Source organism: Sciurus carolinensis, chromosome 6, assembly GCF_902686445.1.
Source record: "Sciurus carolinensis chromosome 6, mSciCar1.2, whole genome shotgun sequence".
Taxonomy (NCBI): Eukaryota; Metazoa; Chordata; class Mammalia; order Rodentia; family Sciuridae; genus Sciurus; species Sciurus carolinensis.
Window position 1 is genome coordinate 141,031,483 of NC_062218.1, and position 20,784 is coordinate 141,052,266.

The window sequence follows — 20,784 nt, forward strand, 5'->3', positions numbered from 1 at the left end:
TCATTTGAAAAATTACTAAGGCAACATTCATCAGCAAATAATAAAGCCTTCCTAGGTCTTCCCCAGTGACCTAGCTTCTCCATCTTGGCCCTACTTCTTTAAGCTTTCCAGCAATAATCCATTCAGTTATGAACCTTGAAGCATTAATCCACTGAGGAGACCAGAATCTTCATGATTTTTCCTCAAATCCCTGCCTTTGAAGGGCTTTTCTGCTCTGCGGATCGTAAGCCTTTGGGAAATACTCCAGATCCAAAGCACAGCACCAGTAGTCTTCGGTCCTAGATCTTCCTCTGGATCCACCAGTGACCCATGACTCAGGAACACTGTGTAATTCCTGAATCTTGCTTCCTGTTCCAACAAAGAGATAGTTTGGTCGTACTCTCTAAGAGCTCTTGTATTTTGGGTAATCTTTCTTAACAATCACAATCTATTCTAAGGGGGTCAAACTCTTTCCTCTAGACCAATTTCTCATTCTCAGCATTGGTGACATTTTTGTTTGGATTCTTTGTTTTGTAGAAGAGCATAATTCTGGACATAGTTAGATGGAGCATGTTGAATAGCATTTCTCATACCTTCCAATTAGATAACAAAAGACAGTAAAAATCTCTTCAGGGGCTAGGATATAGTTTCTTCCCCATCCTAGGCAGAGTTATCTGTCCTTGAGCACACACCTACCCTGGGAATAAAGTAATTTAGCTTTGGGGATATCACCAGAAAGTTCTCAGAAATGGCTTCCTCCTAATTTAACAAGTGAATTACAACTCCAGACAGAGAACACATGGAATGTTGACTTTGAATCACCTCTTAAAAAAATCCTCCGTTTCTCCTAATGGAGAGAATTATAGCCTCTGGGACTGAAGTCCCCTGTGTTTCTTCTTTGCTAGCAAAGCACTGAAACTTCTTTTCCTTTCTCTCAAAACTGTGTCCTCATTATTGGATTGGCGTAGAGACAAGGGCCAGCTTTCGGTAATATCCCATTTGTCTAGGTCACATTCAGAGTGGAGTGTAGTCTCTCTCCCTTATTACAATCATGTTGAATACAGTCTGCCTTGGCATCTTAAAGTGTCCAGTGCAATTTCACTCTTTTACACCATTATGAGATGACAGTTTTAGGAGGTGAAAACTATAGGGAACAGGAAGACTAAATTCTTAGACTTTCAATTTGAGTCAAAGTATGATTTTAGGTTTTTTTAAAATCTCAGAGCAAATCTTCTCTCTGCTTCTGGTTCATGCTTATACCTTGGCATGTTTGAAAGCTACATATTTGTGCTGTCAAGGACTGGTATCTATGTTGAGGCTACAAACAAATTTTAAAGCTAATCAAATTAGAAAGAAAACCTGTTCATGAAATTTTCTTTGATGGGGTTCAAAGACCACTATTATACATTGAAGAATTATGCTGTTTGTTATATTAATTATGCTAATTACACAGGCTGTAGGTGCTTTTTTTAGCTCCTCCTATGATCTTGAGACCAGAGAAATCAGTCCTGGTACTAACTTGTCCCTCACTGTTTTATGCTGGATAAGCCACCTTTCCTTTCTGTGCATTAGACAGGAAGTCTTGATTTGTAACAAAAATCTGGAGTTATATACTTAGAATCAACTGAATTAAATCCCATCTTCAGTACATATTAGCTGTGTGACCTTGGGAAAATCACTTAACTTTTCTGTTTCAGTGTAGTTTCTTCAATGGTGCAGATGTCACAAAGGCGCTCATCTCTTAGGATTATTAGGAGGGTTAAAATAGTGAATGAAAACCTATAGTACAGGAATTTGGAAATCTAGCTATTACTGATATACAAAAACACTGTTGATAATATTGAAGACTTTTTTACTTTCTAAACCTCTGTACATTTCCTAAGATACATAGGAGTTCTTAAGAAGCTGTAGGTTCCTGATGAATCAGGGCCAGAGTAAGTTGATAGAAGAATGTGGGTAAATTCCCTTTTGATCAGTGAAGCTTAATTCTCATAGAATCAATAGATGAAATAGACCGAGGACAAGGACTTACTTTTTTCTTCTCCGTGGTTTTATTTCAATGTCAGTGACTGCCACTTGGCATGTGTCTGGTATTTGCAGGGGTGAGACAGGGTGGAGGGAATATGATCTGCCTACCAGTCACAAACAGGTTCCAGGTCACCTGTGGCCACCTGTCCTGGGCCTTACACTTACTGACTGGTATGGGTAGTAACTCAGTCTCTTCAAGCCTCAGTTCTCTCTTCTGTAAAGTGGGAATGATTCCAAAGCTGACTTGATAGAAATGTAAAGCACATGGCTCTGAATCTGCCTCAGAGTAATTTGTGACATTTGTTCAAAGACATGGTGTTCCTGAAACTCCATTTCTCCATGTCTTGAAAACTGTGTCAGTGAGCCCCGTGTTTTCACCTCTGAGCTTGGTGTCTGTGCAGTTAACGACCAGGTGAGAGCATCCTTAACCCTCTGTCTTCTAATACTGAGAGCCAAGTCTCAGGCACTTACTTCCCAGATGACAGCAGGCCGGAAGGTCTTAGAACACAATTAATGTGCTTAGCTGTTCTTAGCAGCCTTTGCTCGGCATTGGTCGACGGCCCTACCGTCATATTGATTAATCTTCCTTGTAACTGAGAAGCACTCTCTAATATACATCCGTGCCTTCATTACTAATGAAGTCCTAGCTCTTGGTGATGGAATCTGAGGCAGCTTGTTTATTTGGTAGAAATAAATGCAAAAAATGCCTGACAAGTTTACTTGTGTTGAGCTCACTTAAATTTTTCATTTGAGTGCTGCCTCAAAAAGTAACATTGTCTGAAACCTATAAACAAAGTGAAATATGGCATTAAAAATATATCTTCATGAAACCATAGTCATTCCTGTTGTCAGTTTTTGCAGACATTTATCACAGCAGTTCCTGAGTGTTAACCACTGTCCCAAGAGTATTGCAAATAGTATCTTAACTAATTTAAAACTCACAGAAACTAGGTATTATCATTTTCTCAATTTTGTAGGTGTGGAATGGGGCTACATACAGAGAGCAGAAGTTGTGGGGACAGTGAAGAGATTTAGCAAAGAGGGAAAAATATAATAAAGTTAGTTTAGTGATAAATTTTTAGTATAATTTTTGATACCACTATAAAAGTGAATTCTGTAAATAATGATATGGGTGTGTTTATGGGAAGAAAGTTCAGAATTTTGGGGCTCTGGTTTGTCTTTAGAACCCTGCACGGGGTCCACAAGGGGCATTGCTGACCAGTACCTGATACATAACAATTTAGGTCCGGGGCAGGTGGCAAAGCATGTTTCCGCTGTGTTGCAGAAAAAAGCCCTGCTTCCTGATGTCAATAAATAAATAAATAGGAAGGAAGGAAGGAAGGGAGATAGAGAGAGAGATAGATTAAGTATATATATAGAAAGAGAGAGATTAGGTAACCTGTACAAGGTCACATAGAGCTAATCATTGTCCCAACCAGGATTGAACCCAGGCATCTGGCTCTCTGTCCATGTTCTTACCTGTTCTGTTTACTATCTGTTCTGTATTAATGATTTAGTGGGGAGATGTCAATATTTAGGGATGACATTAAATTGACAGGCTGTGTTGGTGATGTCAATGAAATAGACTTATGTGTAGAGTTGGTGTAGTGTCATGCAGAGGCCAGACTTGGGGTCAGACAGCTCTGTGTTTCTAGCCCTGTCACCTACTAGGTGGTCTTTAGTCCTGATTCTTCACCCACTTCTGGTAATATCATACATTTCAACCTTTGTGGTGACCGGACTGGACTTCTGGGCCCCTACCTTTTGGATTGACCGTGTGATGTGCTCCCCATGAGAAGCTACGCCCCCGGCTGCCACTGAGTCTCCTGAAGGTCCCAGGCTGGAAACTCCCCCTCCTGACCTGCAGATATCTCAGTGAGACAGCAGCACCTTCTGTTGTGTCTCCGAGGTTCTCATTTCCAAGAGTCAAGTGAGGACAGCCTTGTTCTCTTATTTGTAAGAGGAGGAAAATGGCAGCCCTTCTTTCTTGGTGAGGCCGCGAGGACTCAGCCGTAACATGAAGTAAAGCTTCATCCAGTTCTGGTATTAAAGAATTGGGAAGAACGTCAGGATCTACACTAAAATTTTCAATAGTTACGAAGGAAAGAATGAATTGTGATAATATTCCTTCTCTTGGGAAAATATTCAAAGAAGCAAGTTTTAAAATATAACATACATGTGTTTCTAAAGTTGAATCTAAATGTCACTTAATGACCTAAAGGAGCTGGGGAAGGAAAAGGGACCGGATTGGATGAATGGACACTCCATGTTTGCTTGCCTTGGCTTCCATAAGCTAGAGTAATCTTGACCTTCCTTTAATGTTCTTACAGTACATTTGACATATTAAAAAAAATGTCAACAGCCAATGAGAGAAGAATGTGGAAAATGTTCATCTTCTACAGTGAATCTTGTGGGATGTTTGAAAACAGATCTATATCCCACCGACTTGGGAGGCTAAGGCAGGAGGATGGTGAGCTCAAAGCCAGCCTCAGCAAAAGCGAGGTGCTAAACAATTCAGTGAGACCCTGTCTCTAAATAAAATACAAAATAGGACTGGAGATGTGGCTCAGTGGTTGAGTGCCCCTGAGCGCAATCCCTAGCAACCACCCTCAAAAAAGCCAAAAAAACCCCAAAAAACCTTTAGATCAATAGGGATAATAGCAAGTAGATCCATTGCTATTTTCTGAGCTAATATATTAATATTAGCATCCAAGAGTCTTAGTTCCACTCTAGGTTCTTTATAAAATGCTGATGAGGCTTTCATGACATCATTAGCATGCTTTAGCCTACTTTTATCTGGTAACTCTGGGTCAAAAAATCTGGTCCATTGACTTTTTTTCCTGATAAGTAAACCACAACTTAAAGTGCTCTATAATTATATCCGTGTTACTGAGCATTTATTCTAAAAACAAACCACACGTATCACAGCAGGTTGGCAGCAAGCCAGCTTATTAATAGCTAGTGGGGTGCTGATAAGCCAACTCTCTGAGGGGAAAAAAGCCCTGACTCAGAGTGCTTGCGAATTTCCATGGTATAAATATTGCTTCTGTGACTGATTTCAACCTATCACTCATTTGACAGATATGAAAAAGTCCTAAATATTTTGATAATTTTTTTTTTTAAAGTCAGTCCAGGCCAGTCACCAATACACGACTGAACAGCTGATACTTAAACATACTGAATTTATATATTGAAATCATGGTACTTTGTAATTTTCCTACAATGCCTCTATTCAATTAAAACTCATTCCTCAAAAATAATCTTTATGTAAGATTTAAGGTCAATTTCCAATAGTGGTTATAATAATTCAGGTCACAGACAACTTTGAGGAGCTTGTTAAAGGTATAAACCTTCTCTTCAAGGGGGGAAGCGCATACCAAGAATTTTGAATAAAATTTCAGGGTATTCTTGGGTTTTCTGTCATTTGTTTATGGATCTCAGGTTAAAAATCTGTGCTGTTTCTTCAAGTAGGAGTAACTCATTTAGCAAGCGATATTCCAAATGTTATTGCTTCAGTTGGCTAAGTTTGTGGATAACCGCAGAGCTAAAAAATCACCAGCTCTTTACATAAGAATTAGATTACTAGTGTTTTTTTAATGTTCACTATCTGGTTTCTTCTGTCACTAAAGTTCAGAGATCTGAAGGTGTTCATGAAAAGATCATGTGGTCAACCATTAATAACATTAGAGAACAAAATTTTTTTTTTACTTTGTTTTAACTTTGTGTGAAATATTGTATAATTCTAGGATTTATGATCTGTCAATTTTCATTTGGAAGTATATACTTCTTATATATCTATATGTGCACATGTATGTGGATAACTATTTTTTGTCTTTTTGAACCTAATTTCCTCCTGAATAGGTCAAACTGGGCTTAATTAAGCCTTAACATAACCAGACCAGGTCAGACCCCATTTTATAAGCAGTTACAAAGTATAATATTTACTTTCTAGCACACTTCACTACTAGACATAAATAATCAGGTGAAGGTTTTCAAAAGTAACAATCTCTTCTACTAGACGTAAACTTCCAAGGCCAGGAAATTATAACCCAGCATAATGCATGCCACCCGATGGACACTAAGTGAAGACTTTTTGAATGAAAGAATGAATGAGTAAATGACAATTTTTGAATGTAAATGTTTAAGAGGAAAAGATGAGGAGAAAACAAACAATGTTAACCCCAAAATTTTAGTCAAGCAACCAAATTACTAGCTTCAGCTTGAGTGTTATTTATTTTTCTATCCATGCACTGTGGGTGCAATACTTTTAGTCCTGGTCATTGATATTAAGGATAATAACCCATTAGGTTCTCTTCCAGAATGTTTCCACTGTCAAGGGGATGAAACTCAATTGTCCTCTATTTCTGAAATTTGGTTTTTCTGAATCTTTTCAACTTAATCTTCAAATGACCAGGTAATTGTGTTCACCAATGTAAACCATCACTGGAAAATTCTAATTTATTAAGGTTGGATTCTAATTAGCAAAAGAAATGTTTAATGTTGAATCACTTTAAATATCACTATTAAGTTAGTAAATGATGATGTCGGACACCACTACTCTCATTTGTCAATGGGATTATTCATTCAATTTGTGGAAAATTCAGAGAATAAATGATTGGAATGTGGAACCAATTCACTTTACCACATATTTATTGAACACCTACCATTGCAACAGATACATCTCCAAGGTTCCAGTTACAGAAAAAATGAACACAAGATACGTCATGCCTTTGACAAATTTACACTCTGGCAAAGCAAGAATATAAATCATTGTAATACAAAGCAGAGTGTAGAAAAAGCTGAAGAGAGATAAATTGACAAAAAAAGATGCCACATCTATTTGAATAAATTAAAGAGAGCCCCAGGGAGGAGGTACCATATTGAGATGTACATTGAAGGATAGGTAGTAGGCAAACAGATGGAATTTGGAGATAAAGAAAGCAGTCTGTCTACATGCAAAAATGTGCAGGTGGGGAAAACCATCATACCTGCATAAAAAGAGCAAGTGATCCAATTCAAATGGAGTACTCATGGTGGTATAATGGACAGTGAGTTAGGGAAGTACCTTTGCCCATTTTATATGTGTGCAGAGCATTATGTGGATTGTGAAGACTGAGTAGGTAAGACTCGTGGATTCGAGACCAGCATTTACCATTTAACTTGCCTTTGTTCCAAGATAATACAACATACCTCTGACTGTACATGAAGTAAGAAATTAGAAATACAAACGTGGACCAAATTGTGAAACTAAGATTTTGTGTAGTGTGAATTTTGTCTTTTCCAGCCTGCCACAGAGTTCCCTCCCTCTTCCCGTTCTGTTTTCCTCTAAGGTGAACTTGGATCTGATCCCTTTCTCAATGAGGTTGGGCTGATAATGGCTTGGAGGCTGGGGTGCCAGGGCTAACAGCTCTAAGGGCACTCCCACGTCATCTGGGGAGATCTTAAACAGAAAGGCTTCAGGACTCTGAGGAGTCACGTTATCATGGCGCCCTGTGGGGCAGTGGGGAAATGATCATGGTAGAGGAAAACTGATAAGGGTTTTTTAACTCAGAGCGAAAAAACACCCACAGGTCTTCCTTCTGGGGCTCCCAGTGGCTATTAGTTGTAAGTATAGTCATGCTTTGCCAGTTATGTTGTCCTCATGAACTAGAGAAGGGGCATGAGCCAGTTAGGTTAGTATAAAGATAACTAAACATCTGGAAATTTTGCATTTTTTTTTAGACTGAGATCTGAATTTTCACATTTGTTAAAAAAAAAAACAAAACACAACAACTAGAAATAGGTACATATGCTTTAAAAGCAATTTTCTCTCTCTAATTTCACACAAGGAGACATAGATTTCAGAATATCCCTCCCTGCAGTGCTGAGGCATGGAGGAATACAATTCAAAGAATCTAGGCCTTGCAAAAGTGGCTCCTCTGAGCGTGCTGTTCATGTTGGCCTTTCAGGGCAGAAGTCTGTGGAGAGCTGAGAATTGCAGATAGATGACTGACAGGGCATCTGAGGACCTGTGTCTTCTGTCAGCTCCACAAGGTGGCATTCTGTGAGGAAGATGTTCCGCTGGGCAGGTGGTCCCTGTGGGTGATCCTGGGAATGCCACCTTTTGCAGGAAGGAGAGATGACATTCCGAAATGCTGCCCGGAAGCGGCGAGACAGTAGGTTGTAGATAATTGGGTTGACTGCTGAGCTCAGATAGAAGAAGACCCCTGGATTATGGGGGATTGAAATAGAGGTGTGGAGGAGAAAGTGAGTGGGAGACACAAGAGGGTGAAGCATAAATATTTAACAAGGACCTGAAATCCCTGGTGGTGCCTTTCTTGGAAGCGATGACATATTAAGGCTTTAATTGAGAATACAAAATGCTCTAAACAGATCTATCACTTGTGCACTTAGGAATCAAACACAGAAAGATTAAAGAGTCTTGGAAACATGTAGGCTGGCACAGGATCTCTCTGATAAATTTGGAAACTTTCTTTGATCCCTACTTGTTTAATTAAAGAAAATGTTCCCATAGCATTAATGAAAAATGTTTTAGTATCAGAGGAAAGAGATTTTTTTTTTTCTCACTGGAACTTTGCTTAAATCTATAATTTGAAACTGCAAGTGATGAAGAGATGGGAAATCAGTCAAGGCGTAGTCCCTGCTGAGATTCCTTATAATGCTAAAACGCTTCTCAAAGAAATTTTCTCCTACATTCTTTCCCTACCTTTCCTTTTCCCTTGATGGCTCTTCTGCCTTACTGAATAATTGTGTTTTGTCATTTATTTTCTCCATGAGATGCCTCGTACATTGTCATTTTCCTATTTGAGATACTCTTCCTTATTATCATGTTCCCTTTTATTTCTCCAAGGCCAAAATGAGTCCAAGACTGGGAATCAGAGGAACTAATTTCCTATCCTGGCCTTGTCTTGATCCATAAATTTAGACAAACACTGATACATCAATTTCCTCCTAGTTGTAAAATGGGGCATAAAAATTCCAGCCTAACCTGTTTCCCTGCATTATTGTGAGGATCAAGTTGGGATTCCATCCACAGAAGGGCTGAGACTACAAAACAACCCACAGTTACTGTGGGCCACATGTTTCTTCTTATCTTCATTAACATAATTTAGGCAGAGTACCATGTACATATGTATGGGATGTGCAGGGAGGAATATGAAAGAGACCATTGCTATTTGCTGTTTGTTCATTCAAGAAAGAAAAAGAGAGTGAACCCTTACTGTGGTCCAGGAACTTCAAGGTACACTGTAAAGTAGTGAATTGAGACTGTTCTCCACAAACTTAGGATAGTGTTGTGCAGGCAAGATCTGCACTACATTAAATAATTAATAACACAGCAATTCCAAACGATATCTGCTAAGAGCAAAATAGGAGATACTAACCGTTGAGCTATGGCAATTCACATAATGGCATAAACTCCAGGACAATGATGGTCATGAACAAATTAGTGGGACTGACTGGATGATAGCCAGACCTTATAATGTCTGGGAGATAACTGAAGATGAGTGGGATGGGTTCTGCAGGAAGAAGTCTTGACATATACAAATGTGCTGAGTTGGGAATTGTTATATTATGCAGGATCACGGCAAACACTCTCTACTAATTTGATCAGAGTATAGTCTTTTAAATGCAAATGCTATAATATTTAGGATGAAGAGACTAGTCAGTTTTCTTGTGTATCATTTAAGCAGTTTAGACTTCATCAGGTTTGCTTTGTGGTGGAGGAAGGGATGGGACCTTATTAGAATAATGTCATTAGTGAAGTCATAATTTAGAAATCTTAAATGGCGGTGGTGTCTAGTCAACACGAGTCCAGTCTCATGTTGACTTGCAGTGTTTTCTGGTTTACTCACATGCTCCCATTTTTCTCCTGTTCAGCCCAAGGATAAAGAAAGAGCTGTGAATATTTTTGCAATCTGGCCCTGGCCAATTTGTAAATGGGAAAACATAAAACTACTAATGCCCAAGTATAAGCTGTCCACAGCCTGCCGAGTACAAAATAGGGGTGACAAAGTAAGCAACACAAATATTATTTAGGGTACATGTTATGCTATTGTTTTAGTTCTATGCACATCTGGATCTCAATTCACATATATTGGTCTTTTTCCCCTGGCTATATGTTGGATAATCTAAAGAATCCATGGATCAACCAGTGACTAGCAGAGGGGAGGGGACAGAAGTGGGGAGAGACTAAGGCTAACAATCATACCTCCTGGGAAGAAAAGGTCCTTGGTGGCCAATCTTTGCTTTGGTTTAGCAGGAAGAACCTGAGATTGAAATTTAATGACTGGGGCTTGAACCCTGTGTGCACTGTTAGCCAGCTAAGTGCCTTTGGGCAAGGTGCTCCTTGTAAGACTGTTTCTTTGACAAGAAAATGGCTTATGATAATATTCACATAACAATTTGTGATGATTGCAGAAAGGTAGCACTTACAGCCTAAAAGTTCCATAATACTCACTGATTTGCTCTCTACCTTCAGCCCCTGGTATCTAGAACAGGGGCTGTTGCCATTTTACAGCCAAGAGACTCTGGCATGAAGGCAGCCAAGCAGCTCCAGCTGTCTAAGCATTAAAAGTGGAAATAGGGTGCCAAGTCAGGTGCTTTTTCCACCATGATTTCTATCATATTCTGGAGGTGTCGTTGACAAGAAGAGTTACAGTAGCCTAAAAGCAGATCTTGATGCCCATGAATATCCTTGGCTGCTTTCATGAGCTGTGGGAGATTAGAGGGACACAGTGTTTGCTAAATAAGAACATATCCAATCCCATGGGGAAACCAAAGAAAACACCCCTATTTTCCTGCTTGCAATCCAGGTATTCCACGCAGCAGCCTTGAAAACAGACTGCTGTTCCTTTTGAACCAACAACATGTTGAATCAATCTTTGCCTAAAATTGAAACCAAATGTCTTCACACCAGGAGGGCAGATCCCCCTGATATTTTGCTCTATTCCAGCAGCTAAGCCAGATTGCCTGTTGCCCGGGCTCTTGTCACACAGGCAAACCAACCAAGTCTTTACCTGACACCACATGGATGAGGTTGAACACAGCAGCCAGGGACTCAGTCCACTCCTCCACGAAGCTGAAGAAGAGGCGATCAATGTGGAATGGGGTCCAACAGATGGCAAATACTAAGACCAAAACAACTGGAAAAAGATGAGGAATTGGAGAGCAAAAGGCAGTGTAGACAAGGATAGGTACAGGCTGCTCAGCCCTAGTCAGCCATTCCTCTTGGCAGTCTTTCCTTCAGCCCTGACTGAGCTCTTGTGGTTACAGGCAAACTAGATCCCACGGAACCCCAATACATAATGCTCAAATGTAAGAATTAATTGTATAGGATCTAGGATCCACTTTCTAAATGACCGTGCAAGATTTCTTATATAATGTTAGTTTCCTTTAGAATATTTTAAATAGTTCTGAATTTAAATCAAAGTTTTAAAAGCACTTTATTGTGGAAAATCAAGTTTACTGTAGGTAGACGATTGGAGTCCTATAAATGGGTTACATAAATAAATTATAGGACTTCAGCAGTTTGTGTCCTTTTAAAGCCATGAGTAATAACAAAATTAGAAGTATGTATGGATTCCATCTTGCTACTCTAGAAATAGTTAGAAGTTTCTCTGAATTAGATCATTTAAAATCCAGTGATGTGTGGGGAAGGAGAGGGAGGATGATTGAACAACCCCAAGCGTAATATCACTTTATAAGGATCTTCAGATTGGGAGGGGATGTGTCCATATTATAAATTGCTAGAGCACAGAATTCCTCCCAATTTCTTATTTTCAACCCTCAAGATGGAGATTGGCATGATTGGAGTTTCTCTTTGGGGTATTTTAGCTTCACAGCATTTTTTTTTTCCTCTTATGAACTTAGGTAACACGTTCCCTTTGCAGAGACATGCTGCTTGGGATTTGTCTCTAAGCAATCTAACAGCCTGTGGGAGAGAGAGGAGTACAAATGAAACATTAACTAAGAGTTGGTAACTTCTGGGACTGAGTGATGGCACATGGCATTCATTTTACAGTGCTCTGTATTGATGAGCACTTTCGAAGTTGTCATAGTAAATAGCATGGGTATTTCCAGCTGGCATTAAACCCGTTCAGAGTGCGTTATGGAAGCTCCTGAGCTTATCCCCCAAGAAGAAGTCCTTAATCTGCTGGCTTCCATCTGTAAATCTCCTGAGATACAAATTTAATACCTGATAAAATGAACCCCCCCCCAAGGTAAATATCTCATTGTGACTTTAAAGTGTGTGAACCTCACATATTTGTAAGTGAATAGATTATGATCAAAGAGATAATGAAGACTGTAGGTAGGACAAAAGGAAAAATAAAAATAAATCAACTGCTTATCATAAAAGCTAAAAGATTCCCAAGGACATGATTATTAAAATCAAAAGGTCAATGTCAGTGACTTCCGGGTTATTTGAATGCCACATATTTACCTTGAGTGCCTCATATGACTATTCACCAGGAGGATTTATTTCTTTATAATCTTGAGTTTTGATTTGGAAAGTAGGTGATAATTCTCTCCTTTTTCAATAATTCTCACAGATTATATATTTTTGGATTATATATTTTTATAACATGCTTTTGGGCATGTTATAAATGGTTCAGGACCTGGATATTTTTAAAAGTTTTATGTACATTGTTAGATACAAAGTTATAGAATATCATAGGTAGAATGACTACTTAGAGGTGCTTCTGGTCAGATGTTCTTAATTTGGAATTACAAGATCCCAAGGAGTCCATGTGTGGGTACTAGGGTGTTCATGATACCCTGAAATAGATTATAAAACATTTTGTGCATATGCTCATTAATACACTTTTTGGAGTAGAGATTAGAGCTTTTATCATGTGTTTAATGATACTCATTAACAAAATAGTAAAACACCAACCAATTTTACAGAGGTGGAAAATGGTGCTCCAAGGCTCAAGAAAGGTTGTGAATTACCACATACTGAGTGAAGTGTATTGCCATGAATGCAATTTAGCATGTCCTTTGGAGGGTTCAAAACCAGAAGGCAAACATCCAGACCTGTCCTAGAAGCTTGAGTAATACAAGGAAGTTAGACCATGATATTACAGTTCAGGGCAGTTTTGTGCCTGACCCCAGCAGCTCTTTGTCAGAACCAAATGCAAATCCTTTGCTCTTGCAAACAAAAGAAAAAGAACACAAAAACAAAATGGGGACTTACACAGCATCTTGGTTACTGATTTTCTGGAAGGTCTATGGATATTTGCAGTCACTTCATCTGCCTCAAGGGATTCATCTTTCTTTAGCTTGAAGGAGAAAAAGAAAGAGATGTTAAGAAAGGGAAGAATTTTTTTCTTCCTTTGAATATCTGAGATATATAACTCTAATACTTATTTTGAAGACCAAAAAAGAAAAAAAAAAGGAAAACATCAATAACAACAAAAACAACTATCAAAAATAAACAAAAAAAAAAATCCCAGCCAAACAGACAAAACTCCCAGGACTTAGAAAATTACAAAAATATGTTATATGTTTAATAGTAAACTTGCAGCAGAATTGGATCCAGGTCTCCTAACTCAACTCGATAGCTGGCCAAAGTTGCCCTACAAGTATTTTTATATGCAAGGCTGTAAAACCCTAGATCTGTAGTATGTTAATAGGTGTTTTGTGAAAAGTGTTAAATTCTGAATTTAAAAGAATGTACTCTAGGCTCTTTCATTCACTCATTTATTCATCCATTTATTCATCTAATAATTGTTAGATAACTATTAGAGTGAAGTCCCCCTGCATGTGGGAGCCAGGCAGAAGAAAACAGATGCAGGCACTTTTCCGGTCTTATGAAGGTTTTAGGTTCCATTGTGGGTTTCTCAGAGCCTTTGATATGCTAATGGCCATTAGGATTCTTCAAGGGAGATGGGGTACCATCTCTCCCCACTTTCCACACCCACATCTCCGACTCTGTTGCAGCCAAAGGGAAATAATGTTTCTTTGACTAAATACCTTCCTCAAACCCTCTTCAGGGAATTCCCTTGTCTAATCTTGACATGCACAGTTTGGAAAATGCTATTTTACTGACATTACTGATAAAAATGCATGCCTTCCTGAATCAATGTTAAAATATATCCATCCTAATTGGACTATGAAACCTCTGAAATTTTCAACACTGTAGACTTTCTTGACTGGTTCAAATTCCATCTATTCCTGGTAACTTTAGTCCATTGTCCTTTTCTTCCTCTAAACTCCCCTAGCACGAAATGTCTTTATTGTTTATCTAGTTGTTAAATATTTTTCTTTCTAATTTTTTATCTATTTTGCTTTGTAGAAATGTTCAGTCAGACAAAGGAAACTTTAAGAATTCATGATAAACTACCATCAGATATCTGGAGGTTAATGTAGTATATATCTGCCTGTTGGTTGACATTTATTTCCTTTTTCTCTTACTAAATAGTACCCTAACTTTCTCTTAGGCAATTTACTCCTGCCCTACATCTAGTCATTAGTTTGGCTGGGAATGACCCTAATTCTAGTTCCTGGTATTGTCCCTAAATAACTTATTCAATCAGATCTCCTATCCTCCAGTCATAATGACTTGAAAATTGGAGTCAATGAGATTTCAGATGTTGGCTTGCACTTCTGGGGAAGGGAATTCAATTTCTTTTTATTGGGACTGCCAGAGGGAGCCCTTTGTCTTTGCATGTGAGGTCTGTAATTACAACAGTTACCTTCTTTTCCCACCATGAAAAGAGAGCTTGGAGCCACCAGTGGGCTGCCATATGAAGTTTAAGATTAAAATCAATGCCATAGAAAGAAGAGCGAAGAAAGAGAAACAAGCCAGGTCGTTGACATTATGTTTTACTGGATTCATTTTTGCCAGAGGCCAGCTGTACATCTGGATTTTTCAGATCTCTGACTGCTTTGTGTTTTGCCAGACTGTGTAGAGGGTTCCCTCAGGGTAATATGACAGTCCTCTGGTTGAATAAGGCCATCAAGTGGAAGAAAATTTCAAATTATTGTATATAGTCTAATAGCTAGTATTTCTTTCTTTTTTCTCTTACTAATAGTACCCTAATTTTCTCTTAGGCAATTTAGCCTCTTATATCAGGATCAGTCTGACTTTCAACAAGATAGATTGAAATTCAAGGTAAATTAGAAGTTAGTGTGATTATGTGCAACAAAGGAACAAACTGATTTAAGAAGCAATGAGCTTCCTGGGCTAGATGGCATTTCAAAGGAATATTTTAGAAGAGTATTTAAAATGAGATAAGACCCAGAACAGTGGGTCATTAAAAATTGCTTCTAAGGTTCAATAAGTCCATATTCTGTCTCCCTAACAAACATATCAGCTGCTTGAAGTCAGGTAACTCTCAGGACACATGGGCCTGAGTGTCCACCTGCAGGGCTAACAAGCCTGTCATCTGTCTCATGACCGTACTGGGGCTCTAAGCATGTGCCTGTGTTTTCATAAAGTGAGGGATTGAAAGTACTGTGAGATGGGACCCTTCAGAGTCCCCAGAACTTGAAAAGAAACAAGGAAATTGCTGTGCAGCAATTGAGGAATAGAAGAGGAAACCAAAGATGGTAGGATGTTCTTAATACACTAGTAAAAGAATACTCAAAGAGGGCATATCTCAGTGATTGTCATGTGACACTCAGCACAAGTGACATCTAATGGCTGTTATTGTGATTCTGGTGGTTGTTCCAAGTCCACTCAAAAGATGCAATGAAAGCTGAATTTATTTTGAATAGAGTTACTTATTTACATTGGTGAGCCCACTCAAGTGGACTACTGACTTCCTTCTTGAAATACTCTTTGTCCTGCTACTGCTGGCTCAAAAAACAGAGCTCATCTGATAAAAAAAGCAACCAGATGCACTGAGAAGAAAAACGTGGGCAAGGTGAAAGTAGTGCATCAGACCATCCACTTTATCAGTGCACGGTCAATCAAATCTACTGGAGGTTTTAATTACTTCCTGTCCTTGAAAATTAGTCAGTATGAGATATGCTTACTTCATTACTCGATTTCAGTTCATAATTAAGAATAATGAAAGAATATTGAGATCTATTAGTCACTTCTTGCTTGGGTTTAACAGTTCTCAGTGGAAATATCTCCACCCCACAGAATGATTTCCTTAACTCAAACATCAAGAAAAGAGTTGCAGTCTTTCTCTGAACTGGGCTCCCGTACAAGTGTAGTTTTCACTGAAAGAAAGTCACATGCTGATTAATTGCTACTTACTTTGCATGTTCCTTAGGCTATAATATGCATCTAGCTAATTAGAGGAAGAGTGAAAAACTAAATTTTTATGCATGTCATACACCGTTCCAACAGAATTGATGTGGTTGAAAGAATAGAATAAAATCCAAAAAACTTGCCTAACCAATATTAAATGCTGTTTTATTATTGAGTAATTTCATTTCCCTTTAGATGTTTAACAAAGTAGATATTCTTTATTATCATTAATTATTTCTGCCTTCCTCCAAAGTTTTATTTCAAAGCTCAGCAAAAAGAGGAATAAAAAAATTGTGGTCACTGTAACAAGAGGTTCCAGAGCTTTCCTTCCTGACCCCATCCAGCTATAGCACATCCAAGTGGAGTGGGGTGGGGGGGGGTTCATGGGCTAGATCGTCAGGTTGACATTTTGTCCAAATTAGTTGTTTATAGTGATTGAAAACATCCCACCATATGGTCACTTGTATAGTTTATAGGGATGTGGCTTCAGAATGTCAAGATAGAATAGATTTTGTGTAAATATCTCCACAATCTTAACACAATCCATTACCAAAGATTTACTTGTGAGTGTGCCTGTGTTTGTATGGCAAGGTTGGATTCTGCCCTAGTCCACACCTGCATCCTTCCAGGGCTAACACTAAAGTGACTTTTAAGAAACACAAGGAGGAGATCAGCCTCATCACAGCCCCCTTCTAGCTGGGAAGGGACTCTGGCATCATCTGCTTTCTGTCTGTGGAGGGGCAAGTCCCGGAATGACGGGACATGGCTGAGTGCTGGTCTGAGCACACACCTGGCTTCCTCCTTTCTCACTGGGCCTGTGATGCCATCAGTTGTGGGCTTACTGCCTTTGGAAGGCAGTGGGACCCAGAGTCGTTCACACCTTTAGACTTGCCAACAGGGTCAGTACCGTAAGTATCTTTACAATTGCTTGAGTGTCTCTAAGTCTCATAGATCAAGAAGGCCCTTTGAGACAAGCCTTCCAAGTCTTTCCTCTTAAAGGTAGGAAGGATAGTAGAGTGAAACAGACATTATTACCTCATGCACACATATGACTGCATGACCGATGTGATCCTACAATATGTACAATCAGAAAAATGAGAAATTACACTCCATTTATGTATGATCTATCAAAATGTATAAATGCATTCTGCTGCCATGTACAACTAATTAGAACAAATAAAAGAAATTAATTAAAAAAAATGTACAGAAGTTAAAGTCCAGTAAGAGGGAAGTCATTTAGTCTCATGCACTCACTGAGCTCCTGGTAGAAATAAATCAATTAAGGAATTCTACAAGGATGGAATTATAAATCGTAATGTAGGAGCCATGAGCACCTACAACCAGGACCAGATATAACTAGGGGATCCAGAGAACTTCTTGAGGAAGTGTGACTGAAGTATGACTTAGAGGATAACTTAGAGTTAAAAAGACAATGAGGTTGTAGTGGTGGATGGCAGGGACATTCAGGCAAAAATGTATAAAGTCTCTCAGGCCATTTCCACAGAATAGGGTTGACTTTCCAAGCTTCCAGTCTACAGGTGTTTAGATTCTTTTAGAAATGACTTTTTAAGCTGATGGTTCCTTTCCTGGTATCCTCTGGTACCCTGACTGATGCCTCATCTTTTCTGAGAATAAGATGTCATTAAGTTGCATTACTCACAGTAAGCAAACCTAGGTAGTTTTTAACCTATTCTCTGAGCTGTCACTCAGCTCCTGATACAAACTAGCTGTAGATTCATGACAGTGAAATAAAAATGGAACAAAAGTAATAGGTTTGACAGTGTTTCCTATTCAAATTTAAATATTTTCCCCAATGGAGACAAGATAAGTGATTGTTTGAGGTTGGATGAGATAATATCCATTAGTTCTGACTGGGGGTTTCTCATAGGACCTCTGATATTGGTAATGTAAGTATTCTCTTAGTGAAACAAATGCACAAAGCATTCAATAGACATGGCTATGAGCTGTTTGCTCAGGGGTGACATAGGACTCTGAGAATAAAGGCCAGAGGGGAAACTGACACAGCTCTCTGTATGTTTAGATGTACTCCAGTGCTCAGATATCTGTGACACTGAAAATTTGTTCTTCTGTCTTAGGCCTTGACACTCATCTTAGGGAAAATAGATACTCCAAAGGTTCACCTATGGGACACTCAGTTTTGACAATCCCCTTTATCAGAGATGGACTGAAATGGGAGTACATTGATTATCACAATATATATACTGTAAGGGCCATCTTGAAACACATTTTGTGAGTGAATTTTTTTTTCTCATTTGTAATTCACATGTTGTTCCCCCTTACAGTTTTATTTTCCTCTTTTTAAAGAGAATCACAGAACTTTAAAGCTATAAGGAGCCTTAGACATGATCTTATGTGACCTTTTCATTTTATGAATGGAGAAGTCATTCTAGGAGAACTGTGTGGCTTGCCTAAAGGCATGTTCTGTGTCAGCTGAGGACCTGGGAGTATAAATGGCCTCAAAACTGTTACACAGGCTACACCCTTACATTAGTATAGAGTTGTCACAGTCAAGACTTGTACCTCTATGAACTCGGGTACAGAATACACTAGGAATTGTACAGACTCATTTCATCTCTTTTCAAAAAGTTTCTCCCAGCTAATTTAGTGCCAGAGAAAATAAAAGATTTAAAAGCACCACTTTACCACCATGACATAGGAAGGTAACTTCTAGTTTTAAGATATGTTGCATACCAAGTTCTGCTTTATCTTAATCTCAGATATCTCTTAATCTTACTTTCTCCTGCTCTATCTCATGTGTCTGTTGACCTCCCAACCCCTCACTCTCCACCTGCTCAAGAGGAGACCAAGCTGATATCACTCAACTCATGATATATAAATCAATATTTATTTATATGTATGTATATTTATATTTCATTTTAATTTGATATTCCTATTACAAAGAAACCACAAGAAAGTAGTTGACTTTAAAAATGTATGTCTCTCTTGGACTATAAAATAGGGATAGTTTGTATTTTACTGAAATCAAATTAGTACAGAAAATGTTAACACAAGCAGTCGATGTGGGGATATATAGGAAAGAGACAGCAGGGTGTGGAAGGGTCCTTCAGTGTGTCCACCAAGCCCAGATAGTCTAATGTGCTTATTTTAAGTGAGACTCCTCCTCAGATATCCTGAAGCAGATTTTCCCCTGGGTAAGATGTGCATATTGGGTCCCATAGTAAGTTTTCTAGCTCATTCTCAGAAACACATATATGAGAAAAAGAAGTATAGAAAAGAGAGTAATGAAAGATAAGCTAAAGGAAATGACATGTAGTTAGTTGTGTTTGGTTTTTTAAAATTTGAGGCAATTTTTTAACTTCTTAATTTTCCATCTGACCTCATCCAGTTTTTCTCTTTGCGCCCTTCCAGTTCTGACTTTCTCCAATTCTAGGTTTTTCTTTGAACTTTGAGCCAGTGAAAATGAAGGAATGCGGCCCAAGCCAGTCAGCTTGGCTACTTACTCTGAGCCCCATGAGGTAGTAGAGGACACTGATGAGCGTCATGGGGAGGATGTAGAAGAGGAAGGAGGTGACCTGGATGATGAAATTGTAGATCCACATGGGCTTGATGACTGTACAGGTGGCAGAGCCCGGGATCGAAGTTCCATTGGGGAAATAATGGAGTTTGATGCCATGGATACTGGTGTTGGGCAGAGAGAAGATGAGGGAGAAGCCCCAGACAATGCCCAGGATCCTAAGAGCCCTCCGACGAGTGCTCTCCAGCTTAGCTCGAAAGGGGTGCAGGATGGCCACGTAGCGCTCCACGCTGACCGTGGTGACGCTGAGGATGGAGGCGAAGCACACCGTCTCAAAGAGGGCCGTCTTGAAGTAGCAGCCCACCGGCCCGAAGAGGAAGGGGTAGTTTCGCCACATCTCATAGACTTCCATGGGCATTCCCAGGAGCAGGACCAGGAGGTCAGACACGGCCAAGCTGAACAGGTAGTAATTGGTGGGTGTCTTCATTGTCTGGTGCCGGAGAATCACCAAGCACACCAGAAGATTGCCCACCACCCCCACCACAAAAATCAGCGCATACACCGTGGACACCGGGAGGAAGAGGTGGCTGCGCGGAGGCCCACACAGGTAGGCCAGGTAGTCCTCGGTGCTGTTCAAGTACTTCTTGAGTGGATCTTCCAGTTCCTGCTGGTGGACCCAGGAAGCATTTTCAAGTTTTTCCATCACTGACATTAAAATCCCAGACCTCAGTCTTCTGGTATGTGACTCGATCTCAAGCAGAGCTAGATAGGAAAGAGGAAGCAGTTCAGAAGCACAGGCTCAGTGAAGAAGGCGGGGAGAGACGGAATGCTTCAGCCTCCAGCTTGGGCTGCTCTCACCGGGAGCCTTTTTGAAGAGCCCCTGAGACAGAAGCCCCGCCCCTCGACAGGCTGTGCTGGTGAGCTTGTGTCAGACTGCACTGCTTGAGAGGACAGCTGGCTTGGGCATGCTGGCTCTCTGTGCAGGCAGCAGGGAGGACGGGGAGATATTTCTGAGAACTGGAAGAAGCTGGGAAAATAGCTCACACAGAGACACCGGAACAAATGAGTGGGCAGGCAG

General features: G+C 39.5%; 1 protein-coding gene across 1 annotated transcript; it reads right to left on the reverse strand.

Annotated features, from left to right (window-relative positions):
• Positions 1 to 7,938: 7,938 nt before the first annotated feature.
• Positions 7,939 to 20,418, reverse strand: Nmur2 (neuromedin U receptor 2). Its single transcript, XM_047554803.1, has 4 exons — positions 19,693 to 20,418; positions 13,202 to 13,286; positions 11,025 to 11,150; positions 7,939 to 8,213 (listed from the first exon to the last, which is right to left on the reverse strand). Exons 1-4 carry the CDS (start codon positions 20,416 to 20,418, stop codon positions 7,939 to 7,941), a joined length of 1,212 nt encoding a protein of 403 aa, XP_047410759.1.
• Between the last annotated feature and the right edge of the window lie 366 nt (positions 20,419 to 20,784).

Coding starts and splice junctions, on each gene's coding strand:
- Nmur2 (XM_047554803.1), bottom strand. CDS start 20,418: ATGTCAGTGATGGAAAAACTTGAAAATGCTTCCTGGGTCCACCAGCAG. Junction 13,287..19,692: donor ACTACCTCATGGGGCTCAGA/GTAAGTAGCCAA, acceptor TTCTCCTTCAAG/CTAAAGAAAGATGAATCCCT. Junction 8,214..11,024: donor CCTCATCCATGTGGTGTCAG/GTAAAGACTTGG, acceptor CCCATAATCCAG/GGGTCTTCTTCTATCTGAGC.